General features: G+C 50.5%; 1 protein-coding gene across 5 annotated transcripts in view; it reads right to left on the bottom strand.

Moving 5' to 3' along the window:
* Syt17 (synaptotagmin 17) overlaps window positions 1–23,128 on the bottom strand; it is a 71,626-nt gene extending 48,498 nt beyond the window's left edge. The window contains exons 1-5 of one of the 5 annotated variants that reach the window (XM_052762916.1): window positions 22,727–23,128; window positions 17,904–17,921; window positions 17,102–17,250; window positions 9,700–9,848; window positions 7,373–7,992 (exon numbers count right to left, since the gene is read on the bottom strand). In XM_052762916.1, the coding sequence (XP_052618876.1) occupies window positions 7,373–7,992; window positions 9,700–9,848; window positions 17,102–17,250; window positions 17,904–17,921; window positions 22,727–22,741 (951 nt within the window). In that variant the 5' untranslated portion in view covers window positions 22,742–23,128. Of the gene's footprint in view, window positions 1–7,372; window positions 7,993–9,699; window positions 9,849–17,101; window positions 17,251–17,903; window positions 17,927–18,164; window positions 18,403–18,460; window positions 18,485–22,726 lie in introns of those variants that run through there. The other 4 variants (XM_052762918.1, XM_052762915.1, XM_052762919.1 and 1 more) reach the window with 4 other exon arrangements.
* Between the last annotated feature and the right edge of the window lie 889 nt (window positions 23,129–24,017).

Below are 24,017 nucleotides of genomic sequence, written 5' to 3'. Positions count from 1 at the left end.
GTCCTTGGGGAGTGTGTGTTGTAACAGGCTTTCCTCCCTGTCTCTCTCTAGTCTGTCCACCAAGAAGTGAAGACCAGCCTCCAACACATACTCCTACCACCACATTTCTCTGCCACAGTGAACATACACAGGCTGGAGCCCCCTGCCACACACTCCTGCTGCCATAATGCTCTGCTGCAATGAACTGGACCAAACAAACGTGGCCCGGGGCCTCTAAACTGTGAGCTACAATAAATCCCTCCTCCTTTAAGTTGCTTCTGTCAGAAAACATCATCAACGTCAATCCACAATGACAACAAAAAGTCAAAATATTTTTTGTCAAAACAATGAGAAAGGTGACTAATACAGTTACCTTGTCCCTGTTATTATATATCTCAAAATCAATGGATATCAGCTGTATGACCGTGTCCCAAGCGATGTTTCACACGGTCTGGAGGCAGTGTTTTTTGTTTTGTTTTGTTTGTTCGGTTTTGACAACCAAGGAAGGGCCAGAGACTGGCTTCCCACAAAGAGAGGCCAAGGATATTGTTCAATAGCCTCAATGGACAGGATGGTCTAGCCTGGGAAACTAAGGGTACCCCAGTGCAAAGCTTGCTCTCCATCTATCTCATGTTCTGCCCTAGGAGCAACTGAAAATGTAAACCTAGCCCAGGATCTCCCAGCATGTCATCTTTTAATGGCTTCCATCTCCCTCAGGATAAAGTTGAGATCAGAGCTTAGTCTCTGAGACCCTTCTGTCTCCGATTTCTGCTGTTTAATCTCCTGCTCCATCAGAAGGGCAAATCACGTGCCAGGCAAACGGAATATTTCAGATAACCCGCATCAAGGTGGTATTCACATGCTCTCTGCCTATCAAGGACAATGCTGTTGGCTACTTTAGAGAACGCATGGAACCAGGCTCTGGTGCCGCCCTGGGCATGGGGTTGTGAACAGGCCTCTCACACGCTAGGGAAGTCCCCGTGTGGGGAACAGTTTAGGACTCTGAGTTCTGTCGCTTTCAGTCTAGACCTGGAGCCCCGACTCCCACCTCCATCCCCAAGACCCACATGGAACTGACACACGAGAAACCTGCTCCATTCAGTATACAAATGAGCCACAGCCACAGCAGAGGTGTATACTGGGCATGGTGCAGGTGTGATCTCACCCAGCTCTCAATGGGTCCTGTGATGAGGATGGTGATGGTCATGGTCATGATGGTGACAGTGATAGTAGCACTATAGGGCTCAGGTGCAAGTCTAATATCACCCTCCAACCCGGAGGCAGAGCCCGGTTGTGAACGAGAAGTTCACATTTGGTGTCTGTACCCAGGTCCCGGCACAGAGCTTCTAGGATATCTGGAATACTTTCAGTAGGGAGAGCATCTTTTGTATGCCAATGAGTTTGCTTGATCACTGGGGACCTCTAGGTAACTTCAGGGTGGGACTGGTTACCAGAAAGAGCATGAGTAGAGAGTGGGAGGCTTTATCCCCACTCTGACCTCCAGGGAGAGGCGCCTGAAGTGGAGGCTTAGTTCAGCCACCAAGTGACAATGGTTCTACTCATCACATTTGTGCTGTGGGACCGCCACCCAAACTCACAAGCATCGGATTTGGAAAACATTGGTGATTCCAGCAGGGGGTTGGAAGAGCGGTGTGCCTGGAGAGGGGTGGAGATGTCACACGTGCCTCCCTCATGCCTTTCACCGTACATCCCTGCTGCTGGCGGTTCCTAGGTCATAGTCTCCATGATGAACTAACTCCCATTGTCAGGATGCTCTCTGTCCTAGGGCAAGAGGCCAAACCACCGTGGACTGAACCCTGTAAAAATGTGAGCTAAAATAAGAAGTAAAGGGCTTTTCTGGGCTCTGTGAGCTCTTCTACAAAGGACTAAACTGGAGCACAGGGTCCAGGGGACTATTGATTTAATAGCCTGGTCAGCCAAAGTGGTAAACTGGGACATAGGACCGGCACGCACTATCTGAGGGAGGGTAGAGTCCAAACTGAAGCAAAATATAAGACAGTTGGTGTCCAGAGAAACGGAGACATGGTTGTTCTGGGGGCAAACGGACACATTTGGTGTCAGCATTCTGAGTCAGCTCACGGGGAATGCTCCTGGGAGACTGAAACAGAGGTTCTGGGAAGTCGGGTCTTCACACTGTGCAAGCCTCCTGAGACAGACAGGAAACTGAGGCTGAATGATGAAGTGTGACCTTCCTGAGCACATACCTCTCGTAGGTGGCAGAGCTCGAACTTGAACCCAGGCCTGTGTGAGTGCAGGGCCCATACTCTTACCCATCACTGGACCATATAATCTGGGGGTGTAAAGATGGTTGGCACAGTAGCAAGACCTGCTTGGAAGTCCGGCAACCTAGCTCTAGTCCCAGTTCTACCGTGAAAATCTGAGTGACCTCAGACCAGTCACTCAACCTTCCTGCCATGCAGTCTTCTCGTTTATGCAATAGGGAGGTTCACCCCGCATTGTTCTGGTTCCTCCTTTAGTTCATGCTATCACTAGGGAACACAAGCTCGTGTTGGGGCCAGTGATGGCTCAGCAGGTGTCCTGCTTGGGTTTTTATCAACTTGACACAAGTTAGAGTTGTGTCAAGAGTAACTCATTGAGGAACTCAATTGAGAAAACGTCTTCATCGGATTGTCTGAAGGTAAGTCTGTGGGGATCTTCTTGATTGTTAATTGGGAGAGGAGGGCCCAGCCCACTGTGGATGGTGCTACTCCTGGGCGGGTGGTCCTAAGTTGTATAAGAAAGCAGCCTGAGCAATCCATAGTAAGCAGCACTCCTCCATGGCTCCTGCTTTAGTACCTGACTCCAGGTTCCTGCCTTGGCCTCTCTCAATGGACTGTGACCCACATGTAAGTCAAATAAACCCTTTCTAGCCCAAGTAGGTTTTGGTCATGGCGTTTGTCACAGCAATAGAAAGTGAACTGGGACAGTAGGTAAAGGTGCTTGCTACAGAGCCTGATGACTTCGGTTTGATCCTGGGTCCCATACAGTTCCCACAAGTCATCCTCTGAAACTCCACAAGCGCTCCATAGTATATACACACTAAATAAATAAAGAATGTAGTTAAAAATCTTAATAAGCTCTCAAGTGTGAAGTTGATTTTTACCAAGGGAGGAGGGGCACAAGAAGGCCCCCACACACGGAAACTTCTAGTTCCTATTGCTCTGCCGGGTTCTGATCTGGTCCCCAGAAGCATTATAGGGCTGCCTATTAGAAACTGAGCCGGAAGCAGTTTTAGCACACACACACAGAGGCCAGCTTTCTAAAGGTCAAGGCTGACAGCAGCTCAGGGCAAGTTTAAAACATTGCCATTTGCCTGGTTGAGGGCTGGATGGTGACAGTAGCAGTTGGTGAGGAATCTCAAAATACAGAAGGCAGTTAGGAGTCTCTGTTTACCAGGCTGTTTTTAGCAGTCCAGAAGGCAGGCTGGGGGCGTCCGTAACTCCAGGCAGTTTCCAGGTACTGGGTCCAATCAGCACAGAACGCTGAGCATCTCAAATTATTTTTGCCTTGAAAACAAGCCCTGGTGACACCACTCTATCTGCTGCTATCGCAGTGGACATATGTCACTAGACATTTGCCCAGAGCTATAGGATGTACGAGTTAACAGTGTACCCCAAACTGCAATAATGATGTGTTAACGTGGGTTTGTCTCTGGTACCAAACATACCGCTGCGGTGAGTGATGCCGGGAATGGGGAGACTGTGCGTGGGTAGGGGTGAAGGGGAGTGATAGGAAACCTATAAATCTCCCTCTTGATTTTCCCATGAGAGCCTCAAACAGTCGTGTGTGAGTGTGTGTGTGGGTGTGTGTGTGTGTGTATGTGTTGGAGTGGTATATGTGTATGTGTTCCTCTGTGTGTGCATGTATGCATTGTGTGTGTATGTGGGGGTAAAATTTCAATATCCAGCATTTTCCTCAATAACTCTCCACCTTATTTTTTGAGGCTAGGTCTCACTGAACCCAGAACTCACCAATCCAGCTAGACTGGCTGTCGGGTAAGCTCCAAGGATCCTTCTGTCCCTGCCCCCCAAGCACTGGGATTATAGACACTTGCCTTGAACTCGGGTTTTTATTATTATTATTATTAAATTTTATAATTTAATTTAATTTTACATATCAGCCATGGATTCCCCTGTCCTCCTTCCTCCCAAACTTGGGTTTTTTTTTTTTTTTTTTTTTTTTTGGTTTTTCGAGACAGGGTTTCTCTGTGTAGCTTTGCGCCTTTCCTGGAACTCACTTGGTAGCCCAGGCTGGCCTCGAACTCACAGAGATCCGCCTGGCTCTGCCTCCCGAGTGCTGGGATTAAAGGCGTGCGCCACCACCGCCCGGCTAAAACTTGGGTTTTTAAATGGACACTAAACATGGGTCCTGACACTTGTACAACAAGCATGTTACTAGCCCAGCTACCTCCCAAGCCACTCCCCCAAAATTAAAGATAATTCTAGCCAGGCATGACGATGCATGCCTGTAATCCCAGCACTCAGAAGGCTGAAGCAGGGGGGTTGTGAGAAGGGTAGGCTGAGTAAGAATGGCTAGGAGTAAAGTCTTCAGCATCTGGGTTCAAACCCCAGCAGGGTGGCCTTGGCTTCTCACTTCATGGGAGAAAGGTGGTAAGGAGGTGGAGGGAAGGAAGAAGTAACAGAGAACGGAGGGAGGGAGGTGAGGAGGGAGGGGGAAGTAATAGAAGGTGGGAGAGAAGCGAGCTACAGCACTGGACCAGGAGGGCCAGGAATGGAAACAGTGAACAAGACCTGCAGGTGAGGTGTGGGGGTGTCAGAGATTCTCTGCATCTCCAGGGACTTGGATGAAAAGTGGAGTTGGAAAAAAAAAAAAAAAAGAATGGAGTTTGAGTTTGACAAGATGGAATGTTCCCCAGTCCCCCAACTGTAAACTTCTGAATGGCTGAGAGAGTGTGATTCTTTGAACACTGAGTGGTCAGCCATTGCAGAAGGCACAGGAAGTACCCAACATGATGGTGATGTGAGGGGGCAGGCCTGCCCAGAGGAAGTGTCTGTGGGGTGAAGCCAAGATCACAACAGTCTCCGTGTCTTCCCGCTCTCTTCTTGTCCTCTCTGTTTTAGTATGAAGGCCTGTGTCCAGATGCTACCTCCCACCGTGGGTGTCAGAGGCCTCTTACCTTCTAAGACCACAGGCCAAAACTGCCAGGGAATTAAGCTCCCAGCTCCCAGTAGCCTTCACTCAACAGTTCTGTGGATGAACAACACTGGGCTCCTGTGTGTGCCTTGCACAAACTCCCAGGTCCCTGTCAGGTTTAAGAACCAGACAAGGGCCTGTTGTGTTGACCTGTCTGTCTGTCTGTCACACACCCTTCCTGACTTTCCAAATCCTTCCTGGTGTTCCCAGTTGGTGACATTTCCTAGATATATGACCAGCCTTGCCTCAGGGCCTTCTTCATGGGGAATTCATATGAAGAAAGGGGTAGACCTTCATCTAGGAAGACAGACACACAGCTGACAGGACAGTCCTGTCCCCATGCTGGAAACCTGGATACCGTTGGGATGTGACATAGCTCAGCAGGAGAGGGTACACTCAGCGTGCACAATGCTCTGGGTTCAATCCCTAGCACATAACTCACCACAAACCAACCAACCCGCCTCCCCGAAGGCAGCCGGGGTCATTGGATTCTTGATCCAGGCTGCACAGCTTTGAGATGCACCCCCAGCATGTTCGTTTACAACGGCCCTGTCCCCTGCCGGTACCTGCTTGGGCTGGGCCAGCCTCACCTGCGCAGTGTACGAGGTATGCCTCTTCCCAGCTGTACCTTCCCCTTCCCTGGCCTGCCCAACTCTCTGTCCACAGAGGGTGCACTCAGTGCCTAACAGCCTCTTGGAGTCCCAGCCCAGCCTGTGGCCTTAGGATGGCTTCCCCAGCAGCTAATCACACCCCCTTCAGGCTGGACCCGGGGAGGGAAGCCGATCACCTCACAGTTTGCCTGAGAGACATCCACGCGTCATCAGTTCCATAGCCCCCACTTTTGTTTTTGTTTTTTTCTTCCAAGTCACTTTCTGAAAGTCAAAATGATTGATATCTTTATACCCCGGACCATCACTCTCCTGATTAAACTGTTCAGCACTGGGGGCAATGCTCCAGGGTGGAGGTGCCGTGAATCTGTATATATGGTAAGAGTTTACAGAACTGGGGCTGGAGATGCCTCATCAGAGTCCATGCTTCATAAGCATGGGGATCTGAGTTTGGATCTCAGAACCCACTAAAGAGCCCAGGCATGGATATGCGTACATGGATATGCATACATGGACATGCGTACAACCCCTGTGCTGTGGGGACAGAGACAGGAGGATCACTGGGACTTGCTGGCTACCAGTCTATTCTAGGGTCAGTGAGAGCACTTGACTCAAAGAAATAAGGTGGAGGGTGATCGAGTAGGACACGTGACACCCTCCTCTGGCCTCCACACATTCATACACCTTACGTACTCCACACACATACATCCCCCATACACCAAAGGGTAAAAAGATTTCATAGAACTACATATGCACTCTCTCTCTCTCTCTCTCTCTCTCTCTCTCTCTCTCTCTCTCTCTCTCTCTCTCTCACACACACACACACACACACACACACACACACACACACATCCCCATGTATGCCAATGCATATATATATACATATACACACACACTCACACATGAATACATATGCACACTCACCCATGCATGCCCATGCATACACACATGCATACTCACACATGCGTATGCATGTCCACATACACACACACACACTTACACATGCATGTACATGCATACATACACATGTATGCCCATGAACACACATACATACACACACACACACATACACACTCACACATGCACACACACACATTCATATATGCATGCCAATGAATACACATACATACACATACACACACATACTCACACATGCACACACATGGTAGGGGGACATGTATAAAAACCAGTGGAATCGGAATTTGGTCTACTCTAGTTTACAGTGTTTTGTGGAATATCCTATATTCTCTGGGCTGTAAGACACTGTCCTAGGGACAATGGAGAACAATTGGAACCCTATGCTGCTTTTGAAACTTCATGTGAGTATAACTATTTCAAAATAAAAACAACTTAAATGCAAAATAAGTTTCTTCCTTTGGCTTTTTTGACACGAGATCTCAAGTAGCCCAGGTTATCCTCAAATTCATTACATAGCCAAGGGTGACCCTGAACTTCTGATCCTTATTGCACCTCCCAAGTGCTGGGATTGCAGGAATGTATCACCACACCCAGCTTCAAAAGAAAAAATTAAATCGTAAAATAAGTTAAAATAACAACCTTATAAAGAAAAAGAATTCCCAGGAGGTGACACAGCAAAACTCAAGCCTTACCTGAGAACTGGGGATCAGAGCCTTCCACCAGTGGCCACCCTTCACCAAGTCCACTTCGCACAGAGGCACCGCCACTTTCCCAATCACACAGTGGCGGGAGAATTTGTCAAAATCCACCACAGTGAGCAGCAGGGTCCTCCTCTGGGCTTCTAGGAAGGGGATCTCGAAGGTGTAGCGTTCCTCAAACACAGGCTTCTGGGTCTTGCGCTTGACTCCTGTCTGCTTGGAGTTCTTCTGGTCAGGCAGGAGGCAGATCTTGACATAGGGGTTGGAGTGGGCCATGTCCTGGCGAGAGCCATCGTGAGAGATGGGGGGTGGCAGGTCCCGGGCCTCAATCACCCTCACCGTGAGGTGGTTGTGCAGCAGGTCATACTGTGTGCTGAAGTGCAGCATGCCCAGCTGGTACTTGGACATGATCTCCTCATCAGTCAGAGAGTCCACATCATCAAGGTTTGGATCAAGGGAGTAAAGCCGGGGCTCAAACTTCCTGAAGTAGTCATCAGGGGTGTAGGTCCGGCGCAGCACCGACGGCTGGATGGGCTCCTTCTTGGCACTGAGAACTCCAAACTCAATAGGTTTGATGTCAATGAGCGGGGAGCTGGGGCGCCGGGAATCCAGACCTAAACAGCCACCAAGAACAAAGATCACCACCGGCCACCCGGCGACATCAGCAAAGATCCCCAGATGCCCACGTGGGCTTCTCTGCTTCAATGGGCTCTTCTGTGCACACTGGAAATGCAGGTGTTCCATGAGCCTTGGAATCTGTTTCAGGACCCCTGACACACCCAAGCCCTCAGACACTCAAAGCCCTACTTGAAACAGTATAGTGATTAGCAAGATGGTTCAACAGGTAAAGGAACTTGCTACCAAGCCTGGGGACCTGAGTTCAATCTCACATGGTGGAGAGAGAGAACCAGCTTCCAAAAGTTGTCCCCTGAGTTCCACATATGCACCATGGTGGAACACACATGCACACACACACACACACACACACACACACACACACACACACATAAAAAATAAATAAATACAAAAGAACAATATACAACCTATGCATGGTCATCCATATATGTTCATGCATGTCCAACCTGAAGCCCACAGACAACACGCCCCCCAGTGAATACAGTTCAATACACTTGTAGACGACATTGAATCCCAGTGCCAAAAGGCTGGATACCCCTGCACCGTCTCCAAACAGATTAAAATGCCAAGGACAATACAGATGTTGCAAAATGAAACTTCCTATGGCAAGTTTTCCTTTTCCTGGTGTGTGGTGGATTCAGTCCAGGGCTGCATGCATCTAGGCAAGGCTCTACCACTGAGCCGTAGGCCTGGGCCTCTCTTTATTTTTTATTTTGAGATAGGGTATCACCAAGTTGCACAGACTGTCCTTGAACTCATAATCCCCCTGCCTCAGTCTCGTGAGTAGGATTATAGGCCTGCACCACCAAGCTCGGCTATTATACCATATTGTTTAGGAAATAAAGACATGAAAAGAAAGTCTGTGTTAAGTATAGACACACACACCCAATCTTTTTTTCTTGGCTCTTTGAGACAGGGTCTTGCTAAGTAACCCTCAGTGGCCTGGAATTCACTTTGTAGCTTGGGCTGGCCTTGAATTCACAATTCTTCTACCTTGGGTTCCAAGTGCTGGGATTGGTTGAACCTAAGGGTACAGAATGTATGCATATGGAAAGATAACTCTATTCTTACTTATTGTGAGAGGTGGGATCTGGGAGCATCCCATCACTATGATCAGAGCAGCTCAGTGCCAGGTAGTGCTCTGAATGGACACCATGCTCTGAGTCAGCTGCTTTTTATAGTCCCCTGGATTATTAGATGAGACATTAGTCCACCTTATGGATGAAGGGATAGACTGGGAGGACCTTCTGGAGCCCTGAACTTGCAAGTGCAAGATCCAAGAGGGAAATATACCCTCCCCAACTGAGGTATAGCACTGCCCCACTCTGGGAGGGTGGACCCAGGGGTCAGCGTGCCTGGGTGGAAGCCCAGTTAGTCTATGAACAGAGGGAAACCTGAGGTCTACAGGCGCAACAGCCCCTTGGTCTCCCCCATCAAGCCCTTGCCTTTGTTTTCCTTCTTCCATGACCCTAAGTGCAAGCGCTGCTCTTGTTTTGCGACAGGATCTTACTCTATAGCTCAGGCTAGCCTGGAACTCACTCTACTCCAGGGTGTCCTAGATTCTCTTGCTTCAGACTCCCGAGTGCTGGCACAAGCCACCATGCTCAGCTAGGCTTTTTTCCTCGGTACTAAGAGAATGGCCCCCACCCCTACCCTGCCAACCCCAACTGTCTCCAGGCACTTACTGGAGATTCTCCGAGTCAGGCTGTATGTGGACTTGGATGTGTCTGAGGACGAGCGTCTCCCATCAGGGGAGTTGGTCCTTGGGGTCAATGGGACATCACTGGCTGTGTGGACGGAGTCACCGTCCTTGTCATTGCTCCGGCTGGCCATTCTAGAGGGGGAGAAGGGATTTCAGTGGCTGCTGAGACAACCCCCCCACCAGAGTCCCATGTGGACCAGAGTCACCTGCTCTCTGCATTCTCCCACAGTTCAACCACTACCCGCACCTTTCCCAGAGCATGAACAAACATTCAGTGGCTGAACACAGGGACTCTTGTCTTGGGGCATGCATGGTGATAATGCAGTCGCTGACCCACACTATATCACTATGAATGATGGAAATAGAGTCTTGCTTTTTGCACAAACTATGAAATAATTCAAAGATATCATCCCTGATTTAGAAAATAGCTTCAGAGTTGGGTGGAGGGCATGCAAACCCACACTGTTGCCACATGAGGGCGCCACTATGGCGGAATGAAGCCAGAGACCTGCCAATCTTGGGTCCAGCAGGAACAGTGTGGTTGTTTAGCTGCATCTGAACTTGGGAACGTGGCTCTTGGGGCTATGTGTCCTTCTGTTTCAATACTCTCCTTATTAAATCTTCTGATTTAACATCCTTTAAAAATACGCCATCACAATGTCACTCAAAGGTGGAGTGGCAGGTGGATGACTACAAAATGGTCCTGTGAATCAATGACTTGAGAACAGAAGTTGGAGGTGGAGAAGCAGTTACGAATTAGCAGCAGCAATGACTCAACATGATGCTAATGAAGACGAGAAATGCTAAGAAACTGGAGGAGGCATGGGCAAGGCTCGGGGACAGATGGTGAGGGAGATGAGAGATGATAGATAATGATAGATAATAGGTAGGTAAGTAGATGTATGGATAGACAGACAGATACTTTCAGTTGGAACCCTAGCGAGGTGACCCTGGGTGACTCCCTCCCCCTCTCTGTTCCTCCATTTCCCCATCTATAAAATGGGAACAACCAAAAGACCACCTTCTCTGGCTGCTAAACTCTCAGAATGAGTTAAGAAGCATCAAATGACACAGCAGTGATATAGTTGGGTACTTGGCATGTTTTAGCTGATAATAAAATAGAGGTGGCTTTAAGATCCCCCCAAGCTGGGTATGGTGTGTGCCTTTAATCCCAGCACTCAGGAGACCGAGGCAGAATAGTCCTGGGTTTGAGGTCATGTTACCAAGAAAGACCTTGTCTCAAACAAGTGAACAAAACCAGGTCTTGCCAGTACTCAAGCTGGGCATGAGTGCTGAGGCAGGGAGGAAAGGGAGAGCAGGGAGCCTGCAAAGAGATCTAGTGTTAGCAATACTGTGCATGGGGGAATGTTGTGCATCGTGCACCCTGAGCCATAATGGCTGATTAAGGCCATCCAGTCACATCTCCTCAACTTGACATTTAAGCCTACAAGGAAACAAACATGTCTTGAAACCCCAAAATGCAAGCTTTGAATTCTAGAGGGTCTTCAGGGGCACCTGATGGGCGTGATGAGGCTGCCTTGACCACAGAGTGATGAAAGGCAGCAGGCAGGGCAAGACAGGCTGGAAAGGGGGGCTGGATACCTGCTGGCTGTGTATGGACAGCAGATGAAATGTGCGGGACAGGTGCATGGGGACAGGGGGCAGGACCAAACTGGGGCAAGACTCCCTTAATGCAGAGCAGCAGTCTCTGGATAGAATGGCATGGCTCCTGAACTCCTGCCTGTCTATGGCCCTGCTTCCCAGCTGCCAAGCTTTACTGTGACAGCCACCTCCTCCTATGAGACCCACACACCTTCAATGGTCAGCTTAAATGTCACCAACCTCTGGAGCCACTAAAACACAGGTGTCTGGGAGCACAGGGGCTGCCCCACCTCTGTGTTCCCTCAGATACCCTGGGCCTCCCTGTTCCCTCTGCCTAAGATGCTCCTCCAGGCTCTTCTCTTGCCTAGTTTTTTGTTCTTTTAACCACTCAGGTTTCTGCTTCAGTGGCCTTTCCTCCAAGGACCACAATCCTGTCCTTGAGACCTCTCCCATCCCCCTGTATAGCTGTCTTTCCCTTTAGTGCTGCGCTCATCTTCAGGGGTGGCCCACTGGCTTGTTGTTTACATCCCAGAATGAACTGGGATCAGCAACACTGAGGTGTCCTGTCATTCCCGGACACTGGGATCTGTACTCACTGATCAAAGGGGGCAGGGAGTGGCGAGGGGCACCAACGGTGCCCATAAGCACTATCTTAGGACATTCTCTGAGCAGTCCTGCAGCCAGCTGTTATGGACTCCCTCCCTTACTGATGGGAAATGCAAGCTTGTGATGGGAGCTGATTTGCCTTTTGATGAACCGTGGTACCCTAGGGGATCCCAGCTATGCTCCCTTTCACAGCTGAGCATCCCCTGTGCAACCCACAAGAGCCATACATTAAGCAGGTAATCCATATAGGCCTGTTGGACACAAACAACTTGGCTTTCATTCACTCTCCCATAAGGACCCTTCTGGTACTGCTCCAACAGAGCCATATAGACAGTGCAGTCACTGAGATCTTCATCTGTCCGTATGACATTAATACACACGATAATGTCTCCAGAGACTCACACAGAACACGCAGAGGCCGGCTCATCATACACGTCACTGTATGGAGACAGGCCCCAGATGTCACAGTGGGAATGGCATTGCACAGCCCGAGCACTTGACATTTCTACTTCCTGTCTGTTTGATAACATGCAACTGCCCACTTGGTAAATAAATCTGGAGCAAATGCAAGCTGCAGATCTGCTTTCTGAATGATTGAACCCGCTTTCCCCCTTACAGATTTCTGTTCTGCATTGTATTGTGTTGGATGCCAAAACTGAATGAGGTGCTACTCAGGGTCTGAGGCAGCCCAGCTCATCCTGGGAAGCAGAAAGGTCATGTACAGCTGTTTACATTGCAGATTGTCCAACTCCAGGTGGTACAGCCCGCAATGCCATAACATGAATGGTACTGCTCAGAGTTCTGGAGTATGCTGGCCCTGGAAGGAACATTCCAGTCCACTTCTCTGTTTTTGTCTGCACACAGAACGAACCTCTTGCTCCAAAAATAATTTTTTTTTTTTTTTTTGCACAAAAGGCCAGTATTCAGTGTAAAACAAAACTGTCTCCAAACTCAGTGTTATGATGAGGCTACATACTTACATAGGTAACATAGTTACATGGTTACAGTGTTCCACAGGTTCCTGTAACAGGGAATCTCTGGGTGTCCGGGGGTGGGTGGGTAGGAGCCTGTATCTGACTGTAACTGGCAAGGTTGGGAGGAGGTGACATCTGCTGTGTGAGGAAGAGAATCCAAATCTTGAACCTGGCCCTTGAAGCCGTGCACTAGCTGAACTTGAGGCTCCTCCCCCATGACCCCAACCCTTCAGGGGGGCGGCATGCATGTGCTCTTTCCCTTGGCCAGCTTCATTCCTTCCTCTCTAGTTACAAAACTTGAAGCATCTGCCCCAAGGGTCTGTGAGCTGGAGTCGCACCCATTGCCTGGCTTCCTAACAACGGTGACCCTCCCTTCTCTTCTGTCTGTGATAGTGGTCACATGCTGTGATGGGTGGCCAGTTGCCTCAGGGTCACAGGCCCAGGAGGCTAAAACATTTACTCTCTAGCTCTTTACATGCTTCAGACAAGAGCAAGCCTTCCTTAGCTCCAGGTGGAGAGGCAACCTAGGGGGACAGCTATTTTCCCTGCCTGAAAAGGTAGGGACAAGTGACGGGCACAGGGTGAAGGTCAGGCCAGTGCATTTTTCTGTTTTTGAATCGTTGTTTTATTTTTTCTTTTTCTTTTCTTTCTTTTTTTTTTGGGGGGGGGGGCGGGGGAGCTGAGAACCGAACCCAGGGTCTTGTGCTTGCTTACACTGAGCTAAATCCCCAACCCCTGAATTTTTTTTTCTATGAAGATGATAGAATGTAGATCAAGCACAGCAGCAAAAGAGAGCTTAAGAATGAATGAAGCTAATTCAATGGAAAAAACAACAGAGAAACCATGTGAGCCCTGGATTTAGCCATGCCTGAAGCCATCATCCCTGGATTTTCCATGAGACCCTAGGCTAGGCTGTCACATATAGTATGTAAGGTATGGAAGTATGATTCTAGAGCGGCAACCTGCTCCCACACCTGCCTATGTCCTAGATGAAACTGAAAAGTCCCTGAACCCATTCACAAAAGCCCATCTAACCTCATGAAGAGGACAGTGTCCCGTACAGCATGTGCCCAAAGAAATAACTACTGGGCTGGGAAGGTGGTTCAGCGGGTAACCCTTGTCACATGTTGCTGAGGACCTGAGTTCAGATTCTCGTGAAAGCCAGCACTACTGGAGGATAAGAGGCAGAGACAGAGAAGTCCCCAGAAGGTCACAGGCCAGCTAGCCTGGTGTATGCAGTGGAGAACAGCAAGAGGCCTTGTCTTGAGGTGCAAGGTGAAGACTTGGGTTGACTCGTGGCCTTCACATGTACTTCCAAAATGTACACATGTGCAAATATACCATACATCATAGATCAAGGAAACTGAGCCTCACTTCTCTGTGATGAGTGAACAAGAGCATTTTCAGGGTTCAGGTTCTTCCTGAGGGCTAGTCAGGTGGCCAACAGACTTTTGAAACTATATACACATATATACTCACACATATGTGCACATGCATGTGCGTGTATGTTTGGATGCTTTACCTTCTGTTTCATCTCCAGTTTGAGAATCAAACCTTGAGCCTCACACATGCTGCAAATGCTGAGCTCCATCCCTAGCCCTGGAGTTCCGGAGGCTGGCCTGGGACTCAAGCTCCTTCTGCCTCCAATTTTAGGACTGGGAATACAGGTGTGACGTTCTACCTGGTCATCAGCTTTTCTTTTGAGTGACAAAGACATGTGGCTTTTAGGATCCAAATGGTCTCAGCCACTCTGCGACAAGGACCCTTTAAAATGGGCTTGTCTCTTACATCTCAGCTTTGTGACCATCTACTTGAAATCATGTCCTCGAGATGAGTGAAAGGTGTCTGTTGACACCCAATAATGACAGAAAGAATGCTTATGGATCTCTTGCCCCTGGGCTAAATGCATTCTGAAGGCAGCTCATTCGCATTTGTTTTGGAGACAGGGTCTCACTACATAGCTCAGGGTGATCTTGAACTCACAGCCCTCCTGCCTCCACCTCCCCAGCCCTGGGATTAAAAGCATGCATTACTGTGGCTAGCCTTCTTCACTTACTCTTACTTGTAGCCCTGTGAAATCAATTATTTTACTATTCTCATTCTCTAGATAAGAAAATCAAAGCCAAACCAGGGTCTTTAAAAATTGCACTCACAGCCGGGCGGTGGTGGTGGTGCACGCCTTTAATCCCAGCACTTGGGAGGCAGAGGCAGGCGGATCTTTGTGAGTTCGAGGCCAGCCTGGTCTACAGAGTGAGATCCAGGAAAGGCGCAAAGCTACACAGAGAAACCTTGTCTCGAAAAACCAAAAAAAAAAAAAAAAAATTGCACTCACTTGCCAGGCGGTGGTGGCGCACGCCTTTAATCCCAGCACTCAGGAGGCAGAGCCAGGTGAATCTCTGTGAGTTCAAGGACAGCCAGAGAAATCTGTCTCAAAAACATACACACAAAAACAAACAAACCAAAAAAAATTGCACTCACAGGGCTGGGGACATAGCTCAGTTGGTAGAATGCTTGACTGGCATGGATAGGCCTGGGTATGGTGGCCCATGCCTGTAATCCCAGCACTCAGGAGGTAGATGCAGGAAGATCAGAAATTCAAGGTCATTTTTGGCAACACAGCAAGTTCAAGGCCAGCCTGGCTACAGGAGACCCTGTCTTAAAAAATGAAAATAAAAATAAACAAGGAATGGTGGTCTATTCCTTTAATCCTAGAACCCAGGAGGCAGAGGCAGGGAGATCTTTGTGAGTTAAAGGTTAGCCTGGTCTATAAAGAGTTCCAGGCCAACCAAGGCTACATAGTGAGACCCTGACTCAATAAACAAATAAGTGTCCCACTTTTGATCATCAGCGAAGTCTTAAGTACTCTTAAGTACTTTTCTAAATACAAATTCAACAAACCTATTTGGTAAATACTATTTATTTATTTATTTATTATCATTTCATACACACACACCTTTTTTTTTTTTTTTTCCCAAAACAGGGTTTCTCTGTGAAGCCCTGGCTGTCCTGGAATTCATTCTGTAGACCAGACTGCCCTCAACTCACAGAGATCTGCCTGCCTCTACCTCCTGAGTACTGGGATTAAAGGCGTGCGCCAACATTGCCTGGCTTTTATCATCCCATTTTACAGGTGGAAAACCAAGGCTCATAGAAGTCAAGCAACTTTCCCAGGGTTAAAGAGCTAGAAAGCTGTAGCAGAAACTGAATTTGAACTCACATAGGCTGACACGAAACCACTGTGTTCTGAAAACACCTGAAACTTGCTTCTAAGAAGAAAAAATAAGAGCATGCATGGCATGACCTCCAACCCAGAGGAAAGATGGAGCTCCAGGTGCTTCTGGGATTTCAGCCCAAGATTCAGCTGAGACAGTTCTAGGTCCTACCCCTAGGTTCCCATTGTACCCAGCTACTCCTGGGTTCCGACTGTACCCGGCACCATCTCCTCTCTGGGCCTCCCTCCTAAAGTCCCCAGCAGCTGTTGTTGATTATTTCTAGGTCTTTCCCAACCCAGGTCTCCTGGCTCCTCCCCAGTCTGACCATATCCCTCTCCCTGCCACAGAGAGGTGGATCAGACATGTGGCCAAGCTTCAACACTGCCTTCCCAAAATATCTGAGCGACTGGCAGATGAAGACGGTGTGTGAGGGCACAGGAAGGGAGTGGATTAGAAACAAAACAGAAGATGCCAGAGTGAACACCACCAGCACTGGAGGCAGGATGGGCCGGGCATGCCTCCCTGTGGCTCCGGGGATGCAGGCCTTGTTCAGGTCAGCCAAAAGGCGCCATCAGAAAGGCGCTGGCAGCTAAGACTCACTAAGCACCTACTCAGCGCAGGCCTGGGACTGGGCATTAGGACAGTCTGTCATGCTGTCTGGGAAGGGAACAGACACTGCTCCTCCTTCGAAGGCCACTGCCTTCAAGAAGTTCTTCAAAAAGAACCCAGATTTTTTCTGCTTGGATACTTGGGCTACTTAAAGTGTCCCCAAGATTAGCATCACCCGGCTTGCATCTCAGAAGCTCGGTGTGAGAATGGCTGAGCAGGAGTCTCACCGCCAGCTGGTGCCACCAGCTGGCCCACAAATGAGGGGGCACAGAGAAGCCCTTCTCGGCTATGTCCATGGTAACTCAGCCTATCTCACCCCACCCTCTGCCGGTCCTCCAGTGGAGGGGATGCTGGGAGGTGAATGTCCCAGTGGGTTACTCACAGCCATGGAGGAGTCTGGGCAGGGAAAGGTCCCAAGATCTCTACTTCATCTTCACTGGACTGGCAGCAGCTGGACTCATAGCACCTCTGACAACAGTGTCGACAAGTCCATCCACACAGCAGTACATCAGAGATTCTAGAAAGAAATCCCTGAGGCCATTGGGAGAAGGAGGAGGGAGGAGGAGGGTGAGGAAGAGGGAGAGGAGAGAGAACACCCCCAAATTATAAGCAGTCCGTCTGGTATGGGCTCCACCCATGACAAATAGGCACCCCAGAACAGAGATGCCGGTAGGAGAAAAAAATATTTTTTTTCTTCCCCTCTCCTATTTATGCACCGTGGGCACGGGATGGCAAACAGACGTGGCTGCAGCCAGCCGTTCGGAGCAAGCAAAACACTTGCAGGTGTTTGCCTTTGTAGTTTATGTGTGTGCCTTTCTTGACAGGTGGGCGGTTATTACAACATGGAGAGGGCCAGGCAATATGTTCTCAAACACACAATGCATAGGGTTCTCTCCTGGCAAAAGGAAAAAACAAACAAACAAACAAACAAGATACTTCAGGAAAAATAGCCCCAGGGACATGCAACTAAACTAGGGGAATCCCACAGAGTTGGGACACACATGCTGTCCAGGGATGTCCCTTTTGTCAGGGTCTCCCTTTCGGTAGGAAAGAACAGAAACTGTACCCTTGCTAATACCCTGTGACTCAGTACTCAGTCATGCCCCAGCCCCACACCAGGCTCCAAACGGAAAGGCAAGCATTTGATTAGAATCCAGACCAAACAGATAATTGAATTAACCCACCTCGTTCAGTGGTTCCAACTGCCCTTTTAGAGAGCCACGGTGAAGCCAGGGTGAGGGGCAGAGGGAGAAGAGAGAGAGAGAGAGAGAGAGAGAGAGAGAGAGAGAGAGAGAGAGAGAGAGAGAGAGAGAGAGAGAGAGAGAGAGAGAGAGAGAGAGAGAGAGAGAGAGAGAGAGAGAGACCAGTTTAGCAATATTCCAGCAACTCAAAGAACAGCAAGACAAAAACAACAGAACAGCAGCACCCTGCTTCTTCGCACTCACCATTCTGGGGAGGGAGCTGACTTTACTACCAAGGTATGGCTATGTTTGCAGGGCTGCTGGCAGCCTCTTGGTTAACTAACAGCGAATAAACGGGAAATGTGAGCTTTTCCATTGGATGTGCACCGTGTGCTGTTATGAATCAGAGCGGGTAGACAGATCGTCAAGCTACTCAACAACGCAGCCACACTTCAGGGGACTCGCAAACCTTCCCAGACTGAAATAGCCAGAAGCCAACCCAAGAGGGCCTGATTAGCTAAACTGACAGGCTGACTCCCCCGCCCCTGCCAGGGCCCTACCTTCCAATTCTGCTCCAATCCTGCTGGTGGAGAGCATCCGTCGACCACCCACAAATGGGGGAGGGGCTGGAGGGAAGCCAGGGGCTGGTCCTCCCTCCCTGGTGTGGTTCCACCCCTACCCCATCTTCTTCTCATAGGTCCCCAAGCCCCAGACTCCCTCCTCTTCTTCCAGAGAAGGGCTCCTTTATGGATCCAGGATTTCCTTTTCTTTTTATTATTGTTATTACATTTCTTTAGTGCGTATGTGCATTCACGTCTCTCTCTGCGTGTGGTCACAACCATCCACGGCACTATGTGGCGGTCAGAGGACAACTCTCGGGAGTCCATCCTCTCCTTCCTCCACCTGGTTCCAAGGATCGAAGTCAGGTCATCAGATTTTGTGGCAGGCAACTTTGCCAGCTGAGCCATCTTTACAGCCCCAGGATTTTTTGATTCAAAACTAAACCAAACACATGATCGAATTAACCCACCCGGCAGGTATCAAATCCTGCTGACCAGATTAGGACAGTTCCTAGGCTGGAACGGAGGTGCAGCCCAAACCCAGGGCTTTGGAGTGCACAGGGAGCCAACAGGGAGGAGACAGTCTGGGGCTGCTCCCAGATGTTAACATCTTTCTGACCCTTGCTCTTCCTTGTAAACACAGCAAGACGAGTCCTCTAAGGCTGGGGATAGCCCAGTCCAGCTCAGATTTAATACTGGAGCATTCCCCTGTGTTTATTTTTCCAGCCACCTTTTGCTTCCATCATGTGATCTTGACTCTCTTTGCCCATGGGTGACACAGTTTCCTTCACAGACCTTTTGTGTGCCTGGTGACTTGCTGGCTGTCCTGAAACAGGGTTTAACTCTGTGGCCCAGGCTAACCTAGAATGCTTCATCCTCCTGCCTCATCCTTCCAGATTCTGGGATTATAGGTATGTACTATCATGTCCGACTTGATTTTTTTTGTAAGTTAAAATAAAAAAGAGAGTTTGTTTTTCCACTGTGAACGTGTGTGTACACATGTGTATGTGTGTGGCATGTGTACATATTCCTGTGAGTGCTTGTACACATGCACGTATATGCGTGCACATGTATGTAGAGGACAGAGGTCAACGTCAGGTGTCTTCCTTATTTTGACACAGGATCTGGACCATGAACCTGGAGCTCATCAACTCTAGGCTGGTCGGCCAGGGAGCCACAGGGATTCTCCAGTCTCTGCCTCCCCACCACTAGGGTAGCACAACACCACACTCAGCTTTCACATGGTGCTGAGGATTTCAACTCAAGCCCTTAGAGTCCAATTCTAGAGGAAAAAAAAACAATTAATAATAGCGTAGGTGGTGATACTATTAACTAAAAGTCAAGCTCCGCAAAGTGCCATGGGTTGTCTCGTGGGAAAGCACCTAAAGGCGCTCGTCACAGGTCCCTCCAAACTCAGCCAGACACAGAGTGCTAAAGGTCACAGATCATAAGACCTATTAAGTCGGGAGGGAGGTGGGCTCTGAGCCTGGGTTGCTTCTTTGGATGATTTCTTAATATAGAAAGGCTGTGTGACTCTCAACCTCAAAATAAACACACCTTCTCTGTGGCTTCTGAGACAAGGTGATTCCTCCTGGTCACCAAGAGCCACCAAGAGCCACCCTGGCAAGTTCAAGCCCTAAACACTGCGCTCTAGTGGGGCTCGCTTGAAGCTGTTTGCTCTAAGCTGAGCATAGTGGTGTGTGCCCATCATCCTGGCCCCAGGAGGCTGAGGAAGGAAGGCTGTAAACTGGAGGCCAGCCTGGACTACATAGCAAGACCTTGTCTAGAAAGAAAAAAAAGCCGAACAACTGAGGGCTGGTGAGAAGGTTCAGTGGGTAATGGTGCTTGCCACCAAACTCAGTGACCTGGGTTCAATCCCCAGGCCCCGCACGGTGGAAGGAGAGCTGTTCTCCACTGTCACACACACCCTGAGATGTGCAGTCCTCCCCAGTCCTCCAGGGTCCCCCAGGCATCGCAAAGTGAAAAGTTTAATGTAAAGGAATGCTTTCCAAGCACCTGTGGCATTCTAGCAACTTACGGGTGTGTTCTCAGGGCACGGATGGTCAAGAGATCCATTTAGCCATTTACACAGCCATGACGACCAGGGAAACTGCCGGATGATGCACAGTTTTCTCAAAGCCCAGGTACAAGATGGTGGACCAGGAGCAGCCCAAGGCAGGGACAAAGGGAACAAGAAGGAAGACCCAAGGCCAGGGTCTCATCTGCCTCATCCTATCCTCTGGTCTCCCTCTTCTGATACCAGTGGAGAACTGATTCAAGCCAGGAAGCATAAAGAGAAAGGTCCCAGGCACCCCACAGAGGTCAGCAGTGTCCAGCTCACAGCCCCATGGTAGGCCACTACCCAGCCCTCCAACAAAGAAGGATTCCTGTTTTGTTTGTTTGGTTGGTTTTTTAAGACAGGGTTTCTCTGTGTATCCCTGGCTGTCCTGGAACTTGCTGTGTAGACCAGGCTGGCTTCCACCTCACAGAGATCTGCCTGCCTCTGCCTCCAGAGTGCTGCTGGAATGAAAGGTGTGGGCAACTTGTGGATTCAAGAATTTTTAAATGGCTGCAAAACATCACAGACAACTATTTCGTAACTTTCAGAAAGTCTCTGAAACTCATTGACTGAAACAAATAAAGCTTTGTGGGTGCATAGCCACGCCCACTCTCTGACCTCCCGGTGCTGGCTTTAGCACTGTTTTCCCCACTGAAAAGTTGTGGCAGAAGAAAAAGAATACTACTATCCGTGTTCTATAGACATTCAGAGACTGTTTCTAAGAAGGGAGCCAGGACCCCCTGAGAAGCAGGACTTACACATCCCTTCCCAGCCTACAGTTCACATACCACTATGACTGCTAAGTAGCTCTGTGTGTGTGTGTGACCTTGGCAAGTGACTTAACTTCTCTGTGCTGAAATACGGTTTAGGTAGCTGAGCAATGACCCACCACTGTAATCCCAGCACTCAGAAGACGAGGCAGGAGCTAGCCTGTCTCAGAAAAAGAAAACATATTAATTCGATGAAGAACCATAAAACTGGTTTCACTGTTCTCCGCTCATTTCCTTGGACATCACAGGGGCAGAGACTGTGACCTATGTCCTCAGTGCTGTTCCATAATTGGTGTCATCTTGGTGTTGAGCAACTATTCAATAGCATCCCAACAACTTCCAAGACACAGTAGATGTACAGTAAATGTGACCTTCATTGAACTTGAAATCAGGACCTAGGCAATCCATGAAAAAGCAAGCCATTCCTGGGAATCAAAGCCAGAGGAGGAGAGGGTCAGGTTCCACCTGGTGCAGGCCCTCTGAGGAGCAGGGTACAAGGTAGCAGGGGAGCCCTAGGGGGTCTGCAGTCCCCTGCCCGCCTCCACACACACCAAGCTGACGCTGGGAGACAAAAGTGAGTCCCTGGACCTGGAAGTCACTCTCTCCCTTCCTCTCCTGCTAAGAGCATGCAGTCCTAGAACCCCTCAGCTCTTCCGATCTGTTCGCGAGTCTGGCCTCCGTGACCTTGGGGATGACCTGTCACCACTTCGCAATTTGTAAAAGAAACCGGTTTCTTCACCAAGCAACACAGTCCATCCCCACCCGTCCCCCCCAAAGGCGGGGTCGGGTGGGGTGGGGGAGATACTTGGAAAGTCTCTGCTTCTGGAAGTCTTGGGGGCACTCTGTGAGAAGGATGGGGGGGGGAGAATCCTGCACTTCTCAGACCTCAACGGACTAAAGTAACCGTCCCCACATCCCTCACTAGTGTGCTCTGGCCTCTGGATGTCCCCACCCCTCTGCACCCAGTGCCCGGGCGAACGATGTCCTTGTCCCTCTAGGTCTGAACAGCTGCCTCCAGCTGGCTCCATCGGCCAATTAGCCCGAGCCGTCACCACGGCAACGGGCGCTGGCGGGTCGGGTGGCTGGCGCGCCCCGGGCCGCCCTCCTGCGGCCCCTCCCCTGGGGTGGGTGCCAGGGGGACGGGGTGGGGGCGTGCAAAGTCACCCTACGGTCTCCCTTCCCAGGGAGGCGAGCGCGAGAATGCAGGTCCCACGCAGGGCCCTCCGTACCGGATCTGAGGTCCCCTGCCCTGGTTCCAGGACACGCACAGGTGCCTGCTCTGGGGCACCCGTTGTTTTGTTGTTTTTGGATTTTTTTTATTTTTCCCTCTAGTAAGTTTGTGGGAGCTGGGTGGTGCGCACTCCCGCGTCGCGCGCTCCCGGCCGAGGGGGCGCGGTCCCCGGTATCCCCTGGCCGTCCCCCCAGCCACAGTCCTACCTGGATGTACGCCATCTTCGCCCGCGCTCACTCACTCCGGCCCGGGCATGGCGTCGCCACAGCCCCTTTGCCCTCGCCGAGGTAGCACGGCCAGCCGGCAAGACACCAGTGGGCGGCCGGGTGGCCCCAGACGTGACCAGCGTGACTGATGAGCGGCGCCCGCCCCTCCGCCGGCCGCCCCGTCCTTGCCCAGTCCTGCGGGGCCGCCTCCCTGGAGCTCAGAACCAGGATGCCCTGAGGTCCCCGGCTTCAGCCTCTGGTGGACCAGCACCCACAGCCACACCTTGGGGAGCTCCCGGGTTGCAATAAAGCTGGGACGCCTGGCCAGGAAGTCCCGGGCGAGCCGTGGGGACTGCGGCGACCCCGGCGCGGGCGGGGCCGGCGACGCTGGGGCCCGAGCGCGGGAGGCGGGGGAGGGGATGGGGACCGCGAAGGGGTAGGCGGGGGCGGTGCTCGGGTCAGCGCCGCCGGCAGGAACTAGAGTGGTACCGATCCACTGCCTCATCGACAGCAGGGCTTCTGGGGCGACTGAGAGGCTGAGGTGACACGGCGCAGACCGTTGTGGGGTCTGGAGTTGGAAGGTCCCCTCCAACCCGCCCTGTGTCCGAGCGGTTTGGCGAAAGTTTTATGCTAGCCGCACCCGACGCGCCTAGAACCGGGCTGGGGACTGTGTAGAGGCTGAAGGGCAGGCGCCACCTATTTAGGGTGGACCTGGCAGCTTCCGGGACAGTGCTGGGGCAGGGGGACGTTCACCCTGGCTCGGCTCTGGGTGGGCCTCTTTACCGAGCCCAGGACGCAACAGGTCTGGTGCAGGGCGGCCGCGTAGCGCCACCCAGCGCCGGGCTGCGCTCGGGGCGTGACTCTGCCCGAGGGCAGCTGGGACTCCACTGTTCAGGACCTGTCGCTGGCGGTCGACTTCGCCTGCTGGCTGGACCCACCCCCACCCCTACCCCCGCACTGGAAGATCGCCAGTGCATCTCCCAACCCAGGGTCTCCATCGCTAGGCCACTAAGGTCGGTGCAACCCTACAGCTAGGGACTTGAGGTGGAACGTGGCCCTCCTTGAGTTTCTATTTTCCATGCCTGGCAGCTGGTGTCGCTGCTCACCAACTCATCAGGCTTGTCATTTCAACCTCTTGGCGTGCCGGTCTTTTCACGAATAAAAATGGGGTCAAATTTCTGCCCAGCCTAGCCTCCAGGGGAGATAAATGAGTAAAGGAATATGGAAGTAATTAAGTATGTAACGCACACAAGGAAAAATCTAGCATCTGGGAGTACGACATTTGTAGCAC

This window comes from Peromyscus californicus, unplaced genomic scaffold (genome assembly GCF_007827085.1).
Source record: "Peromyscus californicus insignis strain IS unplaced genomic scaffold, ASM782708v3 Scaffold_4__1_contigs__length_199733344, whole genome shotgun sequence".
NCBI lineage: Eukaryota > Metazoa > Chordata > Mammalia > Rodentia > Cricetidae > Peromyscus > Peromyscus californicus.
The sequence above is the reverse complement of the archived record's forward strand: the minus strand, read 5'-3'. Positions and strand labels throughout refer to the sequence as shown.